The sequence below is a fragment of the Crotalus tigris genome, unplaced genomic scaffold (assembly GCF_016545835.1).
Source record: "Crotalus tigris isolate CLP2741 ecotype Arizona unplaced genomic scaffold, ASM1654583v1 scf7180000021160.8983255:1529534, whole genome shotgun sequence".
NCBI lineage: Eukaryota > Metazoa > Chordata > Lepidosauria > Squamata > Viperidae > Crotalus > Crotalus tigris.
The window spans coordinates 433961-451116 of record NW_024098373.1 but is presented as its reverse complement, the minus strand read 5'-3'; the positions used below and the strand labels follow the sequence as shown (position 1 = coordinate 451116).

Below are 17156 nucleotides of genomic sequence, written 5' to 3'. Positions count from 1 at the left end.
AAAAGTCTTTTGGATATTCCGCCAAATCTTAATCCAAAAGGCTTTAATATCTCTACAGGTCCACCAGATATGAAAATAAGTTGCATCTAAATTTCCACATCTCCAATGTTTGGGCTGTAAATTCGGATACATGCGAGACAACTTTTGGGGATCCAAATGCCATCTATAAAACATTTTATAAAAATTTTCTCTTACATTTATTACATTTCTAACCCAAATTGTCTCCCATGTATCCAATAAAATCGGACCTTGAATATTTTGAGACCATTTAACGATACATAATTAAATTAGTTAAAACTAATTATGATTAATGTGGGCAAAGATAGAACTGCTGCAACAGAATTCCTCATCACTTTCTCTCTTGAGAGAGTCAGATCCAGAATTCAGAATCAAGTCCAATGAATTGCACATCCCTGATTTAGTGGGCACAGAATAATATTCATTGAAGCATGGTTAAGAAACTGCTCCTTGCCCCATCGCCAACATGGAAGAGTCAAATCCAGGGGCTGTATAAAAACAGAAGCTCTAGAGAGATGGGAATCATTTTATGGGCATGTTATTTAATAGATTTTTATCCTGCCTTTATTATGCCAGGAGTAACTCAAGGTGGCAAACAGATCTAATATTCATTCCCCCTCCTATTTTCCACAGCAATAGGCCTGTGAGAAGGATTGGGCTGAGGGGGGGGGAGAGTCTGGGCCCAAGTCACCCACAATATAGAACTCAAAATTTTAGTAAAGATTGACTGAAGTTGCTCTAGAGGGGAAGTTGGAAGCTGTCAACTGCAACGAGAAAGCATCAACAATCTCTGTGTGCTTGTCTGTGTGTCTGTGTGTGTATTTTGGGCTTCCCTATTTGATGCCTTAAGTTGTCTCTCCCACCATCCCTGATCCTTCCTCCTCTCTCTTCTGCCTCTTCCTTCTCCACAGCTGAGGCTCTTCCTGTTCCTAAGAGATTCTTTGGAAAACCTTAGTCTTTCCCTCACTCTTTCCTTTTCTTTTTCTTTCTTCCCTCACCCTTCCCTTCTTTGCCTATTCATCCCTTCCCTTCCCTTCCCACATTCCTGTTCTTCCATTTAACAGTTAGAGGTTAGGAAGTATGGCAAGACAGTGAATTTATCAATTTGCCACGATGGACATCCCCATATTTTTACTCGGTCCATCTCTGGAATTTAACGGGACAGGGGCCAAATGTAGACAATTTGTGGGCTACTTTTGAGCTTTAGGTTGTTGGTTTCCACAGCTTTAGCATTCTCTGCCTCCTCCCCACAGAGTCAGTTCCACAGAAATGTCCCGTTAGATCAGGTGTCATAAGAACCATTATTTGTTTATTTCTTCAGGAAATAATAAAGTTGGAAGGGACCTTGGAGGTCATCTAGTCCAGGGCTTTTCAACCAGTGGTACAGGTACCACCTGTGGTACATTGGCACCTGGCAGGGGTTACGTGACCATCCTAGAAAAGGGGTAGTGGGGGAGGGGAATGAGCTGAACCGGTGGCAGCACCGCACAAGCCTGAGCGAGAGACGGCTGGAGCTGCAGGGCTGTCAGGGCTCAGCGGAAGCGCCAGGATTGGTGCTTCTTCGGGGCTGTCAGGGCTCAGCGGAAGCGCCAGGATCAGCATCAGGCTCCAGCTGGAGCTCAGTGCTGATCCTGGCGCTTCTGCTGAGCCCAGAAGAAGCGCCGATCAGCTGGAATGTTGCAACCTCTCCAGGGTCTTGTGATTTACATTCAGATGCTTGGCAACTGATTCATATTTATGACGGTCACGGTGTCCCAGGGTCATGTGAAGGGACCAAAACCTGCTGCAACCACCCAGCAGACAGGAGGGAATAAAAACCAAACACCACCCACCCCACCCCCACTGCCAATCCTCAACAGAAATGCTCACAACAATGAAAACCTCGGACAGGAGGAAGAGCGCCGCCAGGTGGGCAGGCAGGTGTCTTGCTGGGCTGTGGCTTGGGGGTACTTTTTTCGGTGCCATCGTAACTTCAAACAGTCACTGTTGTAAGTCGAAGACTACCTGTACTTTATCACTTTTTTCTTTTTGGGGGGTGTCATCAGGTTTTTGACCCCTTGCTAGGCGACTGGTAGTACTCGGACGTTGCCGTATCCTAAAAGTGGTACAATGGGTGAAAAGGTTGAAAAGCCCTGGTCTAGTCCAACCCCGTGCTCAGGCAGGAAACCCTATACCATTTCAGACAAATGGCTGCCCAGTCTCTTTTAAAAACTTCCAGTGTTGGGGCATTCATAGCTTCTGGAGGCAGAATTTTATGGGCATTTTATTTGTTTATTAGATTTTTATCCTGCTATTTTATTACGCTATAAGTAACTCAAGGAAGCAAGAAAATCTAAATGAACTTCTGAATAATTTGTTACGTGTCTGGAAGGAACCAGAGATGGACAACCTCAAGCATAAACTTTATTATGTGGATCGTAAAAATTTCTCCCAACCCTACTGAGCCAATAACATGGTAAGTGTGTTGTGTGGAGGTGGTGCCAACTTTTCCAGGAAGAAAGAGAAAAGCAAACTAAGTTGCAAGACTGTAGGAATGAAGGAGGGGAGCCCTCCAGGTGAATTCTAGAATAATGGATATTGGAGGATGGGGGCCATGACAGCATCCAGGTTTTCCCAGGGCTGATGCGATTCTCTTAAATCCCCAGACAGCTTCACCTGCTGATTCCATAAAAGGCAGTTTTCAATATGATATTTCCTTCTTTTGAGACCTCTGCACATTGTTAATGATGATTAATGTGGGCAAAGAGGGTTACCCATTCAATCATCTGGCAAACGGGATTTCTAGAGCAAAGTTCCGTGTGCAGTTGTTTCCTGAGTGGGGTGAAGGGGCCAGCTTGATGGGAAAATTGTTCTGGAGGGGCTGAAGCAGCAGGCAGCCCCCCTTGGCATCAGCCCCCCAACCTCTCAGAAGAAGGGCATCAGTGGGCAGTTGGCTTCTAGATGATTTGGGTGGCTGGGAGAAGTCTGGTGGGAGAATGAGACCCTGCAGATATTTCAGGACAATAATCCAGTCTGGAATGAACACCTTGAAAGACCCCCACCCATTCCCTAAATGATCAGATCCTCAGCTTGATTCTGCTTCTTACTTCGTGCGCCTCTTCACGGACACCAACCCTTATTGAGAGGGGGTGCATATGTGCGTGTGCGTGTGTGTGTGTGTGTGTGTGTGTGCATGCATGCCATTTTGCCTCTAGCCCCTTTCTCTTCCAGGAGTGCAGGTGTAGTGCTGGCTACAAGGATAAGCTGATCGCCCTCGTAGGAAGACATGGTTCTTCTCCAACCTCTTATAACAGAAGCTTTTTCCATCTTTCTTTGACATGCAAATGATAAATAAAGAGAAAAGCATGTCTCTCTGGGTTTGTGGGTGTTCTCTATTTGATGCTGCAAGTTGTCTCTCCACCATCCCTGATCCTTCCTCCTCTGTCTTCTGCCTCTTCCTTCTCCGCAGCTGAGGACCCTCCTGTCCCTAAGAGATTCTTTGGAAAACCTTACTCTTTCCTTCCTCTCTTTCCCTCCCACTCTTTCCTTTTTCCTTTCTTTCCTCACCCTTCCCTTCTTTTCCTGCTTACCATTTCTCTTCCCTTCCCACATTCCTGCTCTTCCATCCAGAAGCGTAAACAATCCGGCTGGCCTCCCTCTCACCAGCTGGACCTCAGGTGCCCTTGGCACAACCCAACCTCAGACCCATTCTCACCTTCGTGATGGAACTTTGCTAAATCAAAGCTTTATCATTCTTCTTCTCTCTCTCTCTCTCTTTTTTTTTTTGGCAGAAAAATTCCATTGAAAGACCGGCCATGTGGCTGCTATGGATCCTCTCCCTGGCTGCTGCCTCTTTTCTCCTGCCTGCAACTGGGGAGGTGGTGGACAATTTCAAGCCCTGCAACAACTTCTTCTTGGATGGAACCCCCCCCAAACTGAGGCCAAAGAATTCAGCCAGAATCTGCCAATTGTATGAGAACCGCTATCGATTTGCCACAATGTACGACGAAGATCGGCGCATCCCCACGTTCTCAGCATATATATATCAGCCTGGTCAAGGTCAACGATGGGACGAATGGAAGATTGAGCCACAGGTAAAAGGAGTTCCTATTCTGAAGCTAAACCTTCATGAAATGGAGGCCACCTTAAAGGAACAGTCAGTGGTTAGGAAATAAAGCAAAACAGTGGATTTAAGAATTATTTGTACATAATTATTTCCAGGATTCACCCCAAACCCAACATTTCAAGCTCAATCAATTGCATTCCCTGCTAGAAGATAGTTTAAAGTGGGCTTCTCAAGAGCATCGAATTGGGGTTTCAATTTCCAGAATTCTCAGAAACTGCCCTGTTGGCTGGGATCCAACCTGTCTTTGCAGAGTACCCCCCACCCCATTCCCTGGCTGACACAAGATAGACCTTTCTCCACATTCAGGGTCTTTGACTCAGTGTTGTGTTAAAGCTAACCAGATCACACTGCTTGTCCTTTTTTATTCCTAGCTTGCACTGCCTATAAATCGTGAGTATCATCGTCACAAAAGCATGGAATTGGAAGAGACCAGTGGGATCGACCCCATTAGCCTTGCAAACAGCCAGGCTGTTGAAGAGGATTACCGTAATGCTGATCGATACGACAGAGGACACTTGGTGCCAGCCTTACATCAACCGGATCAGGACAGCAAAGATGCAACCTTCACCTTAACCAACATTGTGCCCCAACTTCACGCACTCAATAATGGAGAATGGAATGCATATGAAGAAAATATAAATGCAGCAGGATGCCGTGCTTTGTATATCCTTGTGGGTGCGGTGCCCGGGAATACCAACCTCAAGAACAGAGTGAATATACCCAGTCATATCTGGGCTGCAGGTTGTTGTGTGATGGAAAAAAACCGCAGAAAGCCCTGGGCAGTCATTGCTCCAAATAATGAGAATAGGGTGGACCGTCCTACCTTGGAGGATCTGCAAACACAACTTGCTGGTCTCTACAGGCAGGAAAGAGTTGATCTTTTCAATGGTGCTTGTAATACAGCGCCTGGCCCTCATAATGTAGCTTAAAAAGGGCAAATAAAAGCAAGGTACAAAGCTATTAGCTTAGTTCTTTAACATATGGAGAGAATTCGGTTAATTTTAATCCTGGTTTGATCTGTATCGTATATTTCATTTTCATCAAATTTTCATTTCATGCTAAATAGTGCTTATCTTTGATACAAGTAGTCCTCAGATTATGACCATTCATTTATCAACTGTTTGAATTTATGACGATGCTGAAAAAGCGCCTTCCTACCAACCCTCGCGGGTAGGATTGTTACTATGTCCCTGCAATCACATGATCAAAACGTGGGCGATGGGCAACAGGCATGGATTCATGATGTCTGCAGTGCCCCAAAGGCACCATGGGCAATTTCCCCAGGGTTCTCCTTAGAAGCAAAGTCGTGGGAAAGCTGCTTTCACTGTACGACTGTGAATCAAAATGGTTGTATACTTGAGTGGGAGCCTCTTAACGATTTCATTGCTTAGTGACGAGGTTCCAGTTTCAATTGTGGTTGTATGTTGAGGACTTCCTGTACAGAACTGCTAGACTTCTTTCTCAATGGCTTTCTTAGTTCTTGCAATAAACTTGCTTTGCAAATATCTGTTTCCTTGTGTGACTTTCACTATATCAGCCTGGAAAAGCTTGACCATTCCAGTTTGCACAATATTATCAATCAATCAATCAATCAATCAATCAATCAATCAATCAGTCAATCAAGGTTATATGTATGGGGGGTGCAGGGAAAAATCACATTGCAATAGTTTCACTGGTTTTCTCTATTTTGGCCTTGATTGATTGACTGATTGATTAAATGCCATTAGGTTGGTGTCAAATCTTAGCAGACAAAGAGATGGATGATGGAGCCCATCCTCTTGGTCCCAAAATCCTGAATTCTTCACTTAGAAACCTCTGGATCCAAGGTGGATTAATTCTAAATAAGTGTGAATAGAATTCCAGCCTTAATACATGTCCAATTCAAAGTTAAACTCCACTTTCCATACCTGTCACTAAACAGTGGAATCTAAACTGAAGTATAAAAGCAGGTGACATAATTTGTGTTGTCCAAAAACAGTCCCCAGTTTTGTCCATTTTTTTCACTACGGCTGGACGAAACATTTAGCAATAAAGGCTGTTACAATCCAGGTTTTGATTGTAGAAAACCCACTGCCTAAACCTGGATTATATATTATATTATATTTTCCATACTTGGATTTCTGTTCCACTATTGGAGGTTGTCTTTGCTTTAGGCTTGATGTTTGCTACTTGGCCTGAGAGCTCAGACTGCACCAAGGATGCCTCTGTAGAGAATCCTTCTGCCCTCTGAGTAGGTCAATCTGCTGCTGAGTAAATGAATTCCTGAATCATTTGTTGAAGGTCTGCAGAGCATCCAAGAATAAGCTGATTGTCCACATAGGAAGACATGCCAGTTCTCCAACTTCATATAATAGGAAGCTCTCTCCCCTCTTACTCTGACGTACAATTGACAATTAAAGAAGAAGAACAGAGAATGTGTGTTTGTGTGTGTCCTTGTGTGTGAACTTGGCTTCCCAATATGACTCCTGAAGCTGTCTCCAAGCAATGCTCCAATCGATCATAATTGGATCAAAGAAGCAGTAAGTTGGAAGCTGTCAACTGCAATCAGAAAACATCAACCATCCCTCCACTATCTCTGTTCTTCCCTCTATCTCTTCTGCCTCCTCCTTCTCCTCAGCTGAGCCCATCCTGTCAAACTCTTGTTTGTCCCTAAGAGTCTCTTTGAGAAACTGTTTTTCTTTCTTTCTTCCTTCTCTTCTCTTTTCTTTTCTTTTTCCTTTCTTTCCTTTCCCTTCTCTTCTTTACCTATTCACCCCTTCCCTTCCCTCATTCCCACTCTTCCACCGAGAAGTGAAAGCCATCTGGCTGGCCTCCATCTGACCAGGAGGACCAGCTGGACTTCAGATGCTCTTGGTCAAACCCAACTTCAAGGCCCTCTTTGGTTCTTCATGCATGAGGAAGACTTTGTCATTGTTCTTTCTCTTCTGCAGGCACTGAGATTCCAGTTAAAGGCCAACCAACCAAGTGCACGGCCAACGTACTGTTGCAGAAACAGGGCACAACGTTGAGTTGAAGAATGATTTGTACAGAGCGAATCTCAGGCATCACCAGGACCGTAAGAATTCTATTGGCCTCCCTGTTGTCTACGCCTTGTGTTATATTTAACATACTTTGATTCCTATTCCTCTCTTGGGAACTTTTTTTTCCTTGATGATAGCCTTTTCCGGATACTTGAGGGGGTATCACAGAGAAGAGGGAGTCAGCTTATTCTCCAGGCCAGCAGAGGGCAGGACAAGACGTAACAAGGAGAAGATCATTAAAGAGAGAAGCAACCTAGAACTAAGGAGAATTTCTTGACAGGGAGAACAATTAATCAGTGGAACCGCTTGCCTCCGGAAGTGGTGGGTGCTCCATTGTTGGAGGTTTTTAACAAGAGACTGGACAGCCATTTGAACAGAATGGTATAGGGTTTTCTGCTTGAGCAGGGGGTTGGACTAGAAGACCTCCAAGGTCCCTCCCAATCTTGTTATATTGTCATTCTGTTATTATTCTATTAATTTTTGGACTAGGAGGAGACAACTTTATCTGAATTTCCAGCACAATTCTTGACTACACCTTATATTTTCCATAGAATAGAATAGAATAGAATAGAATAGAACAGAACAGAATAGAATAGAACAGAACAGAACAGAATAGAATAGAATAGAATATATGGAACGGAATGGAACGGAACGGAACAAAACAGAACAGAATAGAAAATATGGAATGGAATGGAACGGAACAGAGCAGAACAGAACAGAACAGAATATATGGAACGGAATGGAACAGAACAGAACAGAATAGAAAATATGGAATAGAATAGAATAGAACAGAACAGAACAGAACAGAACAGAATAGAATAGAATAGAATAGAATAGAATAGAATAGAATAGAATAGAATAGAATAGAATGGATATTGGATGATGGGGGCCATGACAACAACCAGGTTTTGCCAGGGCTGATGCGAGTCTCTTAAAAACCCAGATCGCTTCAGCTGCCGATTCCATATAAAGCAGTTTTAAATATAACATTTCCTGAACATTGTTAATGATGGTTTGTGTGGGCAAAGAGGGTGAACCACGGAATCATCTGGCAAACAGGATTTCTACAGAAAAGCTCAGCATTTAGCTATTTCCTGAAAGTTGTTCTGGAGGGGCTGAAGCAGCAGGCAGCACTTCCTGGCAACAGCCCCCCCCCAAACACTCAGAAGAGGGGTATCAGTGGCAGTTGCTTTCTAGGTGGTTGGGTTGGGAGTATTGTGGCTGGTGAATGTGACCCTGGAGACAATAATCCAAGGTGCCTTCCAACATTATCATTATTATTATTATTATTGTTGTTGTTCTTGTTCTTGTTGTTGTTGTTCTTGGTGTTCTTGTTCTTCTTGTTGTTGTTGTTACCTTGAAAGACCCCACCCATTCCCTAAATGTACAGACCTCAGCTTGACTCTGCTTTTTCTTTGTGTGCCTCTTCACGAACATCAAGAGTAGGGCTTTTCATCTGGTGGTACGTCTACCATCAGTGGTACTCTAGCACCTGGCTGGTGGTACACGAGCCCCATCTAATTGTAGTGGGGGAGGGAACAGTTAAAGTGGAGCCGCACAGACCTGGAGGAGATCAGCTGGAGCTGCAGAGCTTGGCAGAATCTCCAGGATCTGCGCAGGTGGTGACATGGCAATTGGAGCTTCCGGTGCTCCCGGAAGAGAAAATAAGGAGGAGGGCGGAGAGAAGAGAAGATATAAAAGGGACAGACTGAGAAGAGAAGAGGCTTTTCTTACCGAAGGAACGAGGAGAGACAGAGCGAGCGGCCTGTTTTCAGAGGAACAGCAAGCGAGCGGCCCGTTTTTGGAGGAAGGGTGAGTGAACAACCGGCGTGTTTTGGGGGAAGGGCGAGCAAGCGAGTGGCGTGTTTAGTAAGCCCGTGTTTTCAGGCGAAGGTTGAGTTAGCAAGCGAGCTGGGCAGCAGCTCAGGAGCGCAGCTACAGCTGATCTGCACTTCTGCAGAGCTGCCCAGAAGTGCGGATCAGCTGGAGCCCAGCACTGATCCTGGTGTTATGTGCTTCTGGCCACTTTACTTCGTGACCAGAGGTGAGCTCGCCTGACCAATCACCAGCCAAGACTCAGTGAAGGCCTTTGGTTCCGTTTATTGCAATAAGCGGGGAGAAAAACTATCAAAGCTTGGTTCTGTCCAAAGTTCCAACCCAAAATATTTCCTTCTTTATACAATCCTTGTCCCAGCTGCACATCCCTCCTCTTTCCCCATGGGCTGAGGTACTACGAGGTTACACTCTTTCCGATCGCCTTTTACACATTTCCTGATAACATATTAAATCATATTCACATATACAAGAATAATAAGAAAAAATAGACATTTAAATGGTTATTTTAAACTCTGTGGATATTTATGTCCCCCTTTTAGAACAATAGGTTCTTTCCTATTTTTCAGTTCAACATGTCTTTCCTGGCTAGCCATTTCCTCTTACAGCTATTTTTTTTATAGTTGGTCTTCTTCCTTTCCCCACTCTAAGACCCAGCTATTTTCCCCTATGTATTTATCTTACTTTCTTTATGTTATCTTTTCCTGATTCCCACCAATTGTACTTAATTTTCTATTCAATTAGTTTCCATTATATTGTAGGTTTAACTGACTCTGAAGATTTATCATATTGATACATATTTATCACTAGCGTTTCTGCTAAATTAGCAAGCAGCATGTTTTCCAGCGAAGCGCGAGCAAGTGAGCTGGGCAGGATCCCAGGATCCTGCAGCTACAGCTGATCCCACTTCTGCGGAGCCATTCAGAAGCGTGGATCAGCTGTAGCCCGGCACTGATCCTGGCGCTTCTGCTAAATTAGCAAGCAGCATGTTTTCCAGCCAAGCGTGAGCAAGTGAGCTGGGCAGAAGCCCAGGATCCCGCAACTACAGCTGATCAGCTGTAAAACCATATTTCTGGAATTTGGGTTAGTTTGGGGTAAATATTAAGGCAGCCACAGTTTATTTTCCAAATCTGGATGAAGGATATTGAGTAGTGGGCTGTCAGTAGTCAAGGAGCAGACCAGCATAGTTACAACATTATTTATTGACTCAAACTAGAACTGGAGAACTGCAGGCAATTGCCTGTAATTTATACTCTGAGCCCACAAGGCCTTAACCAATCACAATACTTGAAAAACCCGCCCAAATATGAATGTTCAACGCTTTCCTCCAAAACAGTTGGCGTTAACAGTCAGGGTCATCTAAAGGTTAGTTTCATTTTATCTTCACAAGCAGTTGGAGTTAAGTTAGTTTCACTTTAGCAGGGATTAACACAATTTTATATATATTCAATACATAACAGACCCCCCAAGCTTTACTTCCTCCTCCTCCTCATTAGAAAAGCCCTAATGCAGTGGTTCTCAACCTTTTTAATGCCATGACCCCCAACCGGTAGTAAGTCGAGGACTACTCAACCGGTTGTAAGTCAAGGACTACTCAACTGGTACAGCACCGTTTGCAGAATGGAACTTTTGGCAGGCTCAGCAGGGCAGAGACAGCCTGGACAATTCCTATTGGCTTTTGAAAGCCAATAGAATTAGACTCTATTCAAGAGAGTCTATTCTATTGGCTTTCGAAAGCCAATAGAATAAAAGGGAGTAGCACAGCTAAGGAAAAGGGGGGAAAATGGCGGACTGCATTGTTTGGCAACCCCCGTGAAATGGTCGTTCGACCCCAAATGGGGTCCCGACCCACAGGTTGAGAACCACTGCCCTAACGAAAGAGAGCAGAGTGTGGAAAGAGAAAAAAAAACAGTGGTTTTGTACACCAGTTATCTCAAGCTTTTTTTTTTAACTTCACTTTAAAAGTTGCTGAATAGGCTGTAGCTAAGCATTTGCCCCCCCCCCAGTAAATCTGTAGGTGTGGGCATCTGTGGGTGTTTCTACAAGCCCCCCTATGCTTTCATTTTCTGTTTTCTGCAGCTTCATGTGCTTTCTCAGAAACGAGCAAAGCACAAATCCGTTCCAAGTTGCTGGTTGCCTAACCCTGGAACCGTGCCCTAAGTATCAGATGTCACATTAAAGCCAGATGCTCTGAGGAAGCGCCATCATTTTGCAAGCACTTCTGAATACGGTAAGACAGTTTTGTTCATGTTAAATGAAGTCGTTCGCTGGGGTCTTTGCTCTCTGAAATATCGCCTGCCTTGTCGGTACCAGGGAAATGGGCAGAAAAGATACGTGCTTAGCATACGCTTTACGGCAGTGTTCGTTTAAGATGTAATAATAATAATAATAATATGATGATGATGATGATGATGATGGAAGGGACCTTGGAGGTCATCTAGTCCAACCCCCTGCTCAGGCAGGAAACCCTATACCATTTCGGACAAATGGCTGTCCAGCCTCTTTTTAAAAACTTCCCGTGTTGGAGCATTCACCGCTTCTGGAGACAGGTTGTTCCACTGGCTAATTGTTCTCACTGTCAGGAAGTTTCTCCTTAGTTCTAGGTTGCTTCTCTCCTTGATCAGTTTCCATCTGTTGCTTTTTGTCCGACCTTCAGGTGCTTTGGAGAATGGGTGGAGCCCCTCTTCTTTGTGGGAGCCCCTTAGATATTGGAAGGCTGCTATCAAAATTAGAAGGGACCTTGGAGGTCATCTATTCCAACCCCCTGCTCAGGCAGGAAACCGTACACCATTTTGGACAAATGGCTGTCCAATCTCCTTAAAAACTTCCAGTGTTGGAGCATTCACCGCTTCTGGAGGCAGGTTGTTCCACTGGTTAATTGTTCTAACTCTCAGGAAGTTTCTCCTTAGTTCTAGGTTGCTTCTCTCCTTGATTAGTTTCCATCCGTTGCTTCCTGTCCTGCCTTCAAGGTGCTTTGGAGAATAGCTTGACTCCCTCTTCTTTGGGGCAGCCCCTGAGATATTGGAAGACTGTGTTGGCTTTTTTGGCAGCTGCAGCACACGGCTGGCTCCTATTTTTGTCTACTAGGACTCCGAGTTCCCTCTCACAGTTGCTACTATTGAGCAAAGTTTAAAGGTAGGCTGGGCTTTGTGATTTTAACCCAGGTGTGTTATGTGCTCCTGGCTACTTTCCTTCGTGACCAGAGGCAAGCTCGCCTGACCAATAACCAGCCAAGACACAGTGAAGGCCTTTTGTTTCGTTTATTGCAATAAGCGGGGAGAGAAGCTTTCAAAGCTTAGTTCTCTCCAAAGTTTTAACCCAAAATATCTCCTTTTATTCATCCCTGTCACCGGCCGCTACAGCCCTCCTCTTTCCCCATTGGCTGAGGTAGTATGAGGTTACACTCTTTCCGTCCGCCTATACACATTTCCCGATAACACACTAAATCATATTCACTTATACAATAAGAATAAGAAAAATTAGACATGGAAATGGTTATTTTTAAACTCAATATATATATTTATGTCTCCACAATAAGCTCTTTTCTTGCTCTCCATTCCTCTCTTCTTATCTTATTTGGCATGGTTTCCTTATTCTCCATTCAACCTTCCTGGCTAGCCATTTCCTTTATATTTTTATAGCTTCTCTTCTTCCTTTCTCAGATCCAACTATTTTTACCTATATGGTTATCTTACTTCCTTAATCTCTTATTGACTCTCACCATCTGTATTTTTAACTGACTGAAGATTTATCATATTGATGTATATTTATCAGGTGTAACTTGTTAGGATAGAAAGTGCGGTGAGAAGGATTGATTATCAGTCCGTTGCACTGTGCGGGGGAGGGGGGGATAAGACCCTTAAGAATCAAATTTCATTTCATGCTAAATATAGACAGGAGCCAAATATAGACAATTTGTGGGTTGCATTTTTGCTTTGGGCTGTTGGCTTCCACCGCTTTAACACTGCCTTGCCAACCGAGTCAGTTCCACAGAAACGTCAGCCTGAAAGTTGTTCTGGAGGGGCTGAAGCAGCAGGCAGCACCCCCTGGCAACAGCCCCCCCCCAAAACTCTCAGAAGAGGGGCATCAGTAGCAGTTGCTTTCTAGGTGGTTGGGTTGGGAGTATTCTGGCTGGTGAATGTGACCCTGGAGACAATAATGCAAGGTGCCTTCCAACATTATCATTATTGTTGTTGTTGTTCCTCCTGCTGCTGTTGTTACCTTGAAGGACCCCACCCATTCCCTAAATGTACAGACCTCAGCTTGACTCTGCTTTTTCTTTGTGTGCCTCTTCATGAACACACACACAGAGAGAGAGAGAGAGGGAGGGAGGGAGGGAGGGAGGGAGGGAGAGAGAGAGAGAGAGAGAGAGAGAGAGAGAACAATTTTGCCTTCAGCCCCTTTCTCTTCCAGGACGGCAGGTATAGATCTGGCTATAAGGACAAAAGCTGATCGTCCCCTAGGAAGAGAGAGAGAGAGAGAAATAAAGAAGGACAAAGAATGCCTCTGTGTGTGTGTGTGTGTGTAGTTGGCTTCCCTATTTAATGCAGTAAGTTGTCTCTCCACCACCCCTGTTCTTCCTCCTCTCTCTTCGGCCTCTTCCTTCTTCTCAGGTGAGGCCCCTCCTGTCAAACGCCTCTTTGTTCCTAAGAAAGCCTTTGGGAAATCTTTTGCTTCCCTTCCCTTCCCCTTTTTTCCTTTCTTTCCTTCCCTTCCCTTCCCTTCCTTCCCTTCCCTCTCTTTCCTTTTCTTTTTCCTTTCTTTCCTCTTTCCTCCCTCCTTTTCATTTCTTCCTTTCCTTTTCTTCCCTCGCCCTTCCCTTCTTTGCCTATTCACCCCTTCCCTTCCCACATTCCCACTCTTCCATCTAGACTAGCAATCGACTTGTCCTCCCTCTGACCAGGTGCACCAGCTGGCCTTCATGAGCCAAGCCCAACTTCAAGCAGTTCTTCAGTTCTTCGTGGAAAAGGAAGAATGGCTGAATCGGAGCTTTATCAATATTCTTCTCTTTTTCAGGCAGAAAAATTCCCTTGAAAGACCAACTGACCATGTGGCTGCTATGGATCCTCTCCCTGGCTGCAGCCTCTTTTCTCCTGCCTGCAACTGGGGAGGTGGTGAACAGTTTAAGCGAGTGCAGTCTGTTCTTCTTGGACGGTGTTCCCCCCAATCTGCGGTTAAACAATATGGCCGTAATCTGCCAGAAGTATAAAACCGAGTATTATTTTGTCACAATGTACGACAGAATTCGGCGCATCCCCATTTTCTCAGCTTACCTTCTACATCCTTATAGTACGGGTGTACGAACAGACAAATGGAAGATTGAACCACAGGTAAGAGGAGTTCCTATTTTGAAACTGAACATCCTTGAAATGGAGTCCGTGGTTAGGAAATAAAGCAAGGCAGTGGATTTAAGAATTATTTATACATAATTAATCTTCAGGAGCTTTTAGAACAGTGTTTCTCAACCTTGACAATTTTAAGGCATGTGGACTTCAACTCCCAGAATTCCACAGCCAGCAATGCTGGCTGTGGAATTCTGGGAGTTGAAGTCCACATACCTTAAAATTGTCAAGGTTGAGAAACACTGTTTTAGAAGCTTGAATTCTGTTGTCCTCGTTGGCGAGGTCCTACTTCCATCTTTCCCCAAAGAACCAGACTCAGAGCACCCCAAATTTCAAGCTCAATCAACCTGTTTTCTCTGCTAGAGGACAGTTTAGAGTGGGCTCCCCAAAAGGGCCAGTCAGGGGCTTCGATGTCCAGAATTCCCAGAAACTTCCCTGTTGGCTGGGATGCCTGGAAGAGGCTATCTGAAGGCCACCAAATATGCATAGCCTTATTTTAGGAATATCCCACACCCCATTGCCTGGCTGACTCATGCTAGATCTTTCCTCACCTTCTGGCTGTTTGATTGAGTGTTGTGTGAATGTTAATCAGGCACCTTGCTTGTCCTTCCTTATTCCTAGCTTGCAGCTCCTAAACGAGAAATGGTGTCGGAACATAGTCAAATCTACGATCTCCTTGCAGACAGCCAGGCTTTTTCGAGGGATTACACAAATACTCCCTTGTTCGACAGAGGACACTTGGCGCCAGCGTGCCATCAATCGGATCAGGACAGCATGGATGCAACCTTCACCTTGACCAACACTGTGCCCCTGGATGCAACACTCAATCGTGGACAATGGAAAGCGTATGAACAAAGTATAAAACAAAGTACTAGCTCGTGCGTTAGTACATATGCCATTGTGGGTGTGGTACCTGGGAATACATTACTCAACAACAGAGTGAATATACCCAGTCATATCTGGGCTGCAATTTGTTGTGAGTTTCGAAACCGAACCAAAACATCCTGGGCATTCATTGCTGAGAATAATAATCAGAATACGGTAGTCAGTTTTACTCTGACGGAGCTGGAAAGATTTCTAAGTTTCAGATACCACCAGAGCATTAAGCTTTTCCATAATGATTGCAAATGATATGATTAATAACGAATAAGGTAATTCTCTGTCTGCAAGAAAGAGTTCATAAATAAAAGCAAAGTATAAACGTAGCCGCTTAGTTGCTCGACATACAGAACGAATGCAGTTAGTATAACCCTTGTTTTTTTTATTTTTATTTTTGGCTCAATGTTGTGAAAATCCAAGCTGTTTGGTTAGCTTATGGTTCAGATTACTGAGCAAACTCAGAAAATAAAATAATCCAGTAATGAGACAAAGGGTGCAATGATGACACAGCTAAAACAGTTTCTTGTTTGTCACAGTTTTGGATGGGCTTTATGTTTTCAGCCCGTGTATAACTTGTCAGAAAAGAAACTGCAGTGATGAGGAACAATTTCCCGTCCATTGCATCGTGCGGGTGGGAAGAAGACCCTTAGGAATCAAATTTCATTCCCTGCTAAATAGGGCTTATCTTTGACACGGGTAGTCCTCAACTTACAACCATTTAACAAATGTTTGAAGTTATGACAATGCTGAAAAAAATGACTTACAATCTATGTATGACTGTTGCAGTGTCCCGTGGTCACATGATCAAAATGTGGCTGATTGGCATGTATTTACGAAATGTTGCAGTGTCCCAAAGGTTTTAAAATTGGGTGTGACCCACTTAACAATAACATCACTTAGTGACAGACTTCCAGTTCCAATTGTGGTCGTAAATGGATGCCTTCCTGTACGTAGCTGCTTGAATGCTTTCTCTGTAGCTTTTTTACGTCTTGCAATAAACCTGCTCATCAAAGATCTGTGTCCTTTTGTCACTTTGGGTATAATCAGTCTAGAAAACCTGACAACTCCATTTTGCATAATATTATCAATCAATCAATCAGAGGTATTTATATGGAGGGAGTAGGAAAAAGGCACATTCTAGGTCCCCCCCCCCATTTCGGCCTTGATTGATTGATTCAATGCCATTAAGTTGGTGTCAAATCTTGGTGAACAAAGAGATAGATGATAGGGGTCATCTAGGTAAAATCATCCCGAATTCTTCAGTTCTTAGTTGTCAACTTATAGAATGAATGCAATTATCATAATCCTGTTTTGATCTGTATCCCTTTTTTGGCTCATTGTTGTGAAAATCCAGGCGATTTGATTAGTTTATGCTTTGGATTATTGAGCAAACCCAGAAAATAAATTAAGATGAAGGATGCAATGATGACACAGCTGGAACAGTGTCTAGTTTACAGGATGCAGAAAGTGTTAGAAAAGGAACTGGCGAGGAGGAACAATTATCAGTCCATTGTACTGTATGTGTGGAAGTAAACCCTTAGGAATCAAATTTCATTTCATTTCATGCTAAATAGCGCTTATATTTGACACAGGTAGTTCTCAACTTACAACCATTCTTTTAATGACTGTTTGAAGTTACGACAACAGTGGAAAAAAAATGACTTACAACCAATCCTGCTTATGCCTGTTGCAGTGTCCCATGGTCACACAATCAAAATGTGGGTGATTGGCATGCATTTACAATGGTTGCAGTGCCCTGAAGGTTATAAAATTGGGTGTGACCCACTTCACAAGAATACAAGTAGTCACAAGTGCCAAATTCCCAGTTCCGACTGTGGTCATAAGTTGATGCCTTCCTGTATGTAGCTGCCTGAATTCTTTCTTTATAGCTTTCTTACTTCTTGCTATAAACTTGCTTATCAAACATCTGTGTCCTTTTGTCACTTTGAATATAATCAG

General features: G+C 43.8%; 2 protein-coding genes across 6 annotated transcripts in view; both read left to right on the top strand.

Moving 5' to 3' along the window:
• The window catches only part of LOC120320086 (endonuclease domain-containing 1 protein-like), a 28515-nt gene extending 22887 nt beyond the window's left edge, over positions 1–5628 (top strand). For all 4 annotated transcript variants that reach the window (XM_039369531.1, XM_039369532.1, XM_039369529.1 and 1 more), the window contains 2 exons: positions 3789–4091; positions 4495–5628. In XM_039369531.1, the coding sequence (XP_039225465.1) occupies positions 3813–4091; positions 4495–5052 (837 nt within the window). In that variant the 5' untranslated portion in view covers positions 3789–3812 and the 3' untranslated portion in view covers positions 5053–5628. The remainder of the gene's footprint in view (positions 1–3788; positions 4092–4494) is intronic.
• Positions 5629–11048: 5420 nt separating this feature from the next.
• LOC120320098 (endonuclease domain-containing 1 protein-like) lies at positions 11049–16209 on the top strand. 2 transcript variants are annotated; one of them, XM_039369553.1, is made up of 3 exons: positions 11049–11206; positions 13993–14306; positions 14940–16209. In XM_039369553.1, exons 2-3 carry the CDS (start codon positions 14025–14027, stop codon positions 15447–15449), a joined length of 792 nt encoding a protein of 263 aa, XP_039225487.1. In that variant the 5' UTR covers positions 11049–11206; positions 13993–14024; the 3' UTR covers positions 15450–16209. The 2 variants fall into 2 exon arrangements, with proteins under 2 accessions (XP_039225487.1, XP_039225485.1); XM_039369551.1 differs by lacking the exon at positions 11049–11206 and adding an exon at positions 13005–13141.
• Positions 16210–17156: the final 947 nt, after the last annotated feature.

What these genes read in the sequence shown, in the direction of transcription:
- LOC120320098 (XM_039369551.1), top strand. An exon ending in AATGGAAGATTGAACCACAG is followed by an intron (nt 14,307 to 14,939) that starts GTAAGAGGAGTT and finishes CCTTATTCCTAG; the next exon opens with CTTGCAGCTCCTAAACGAGA.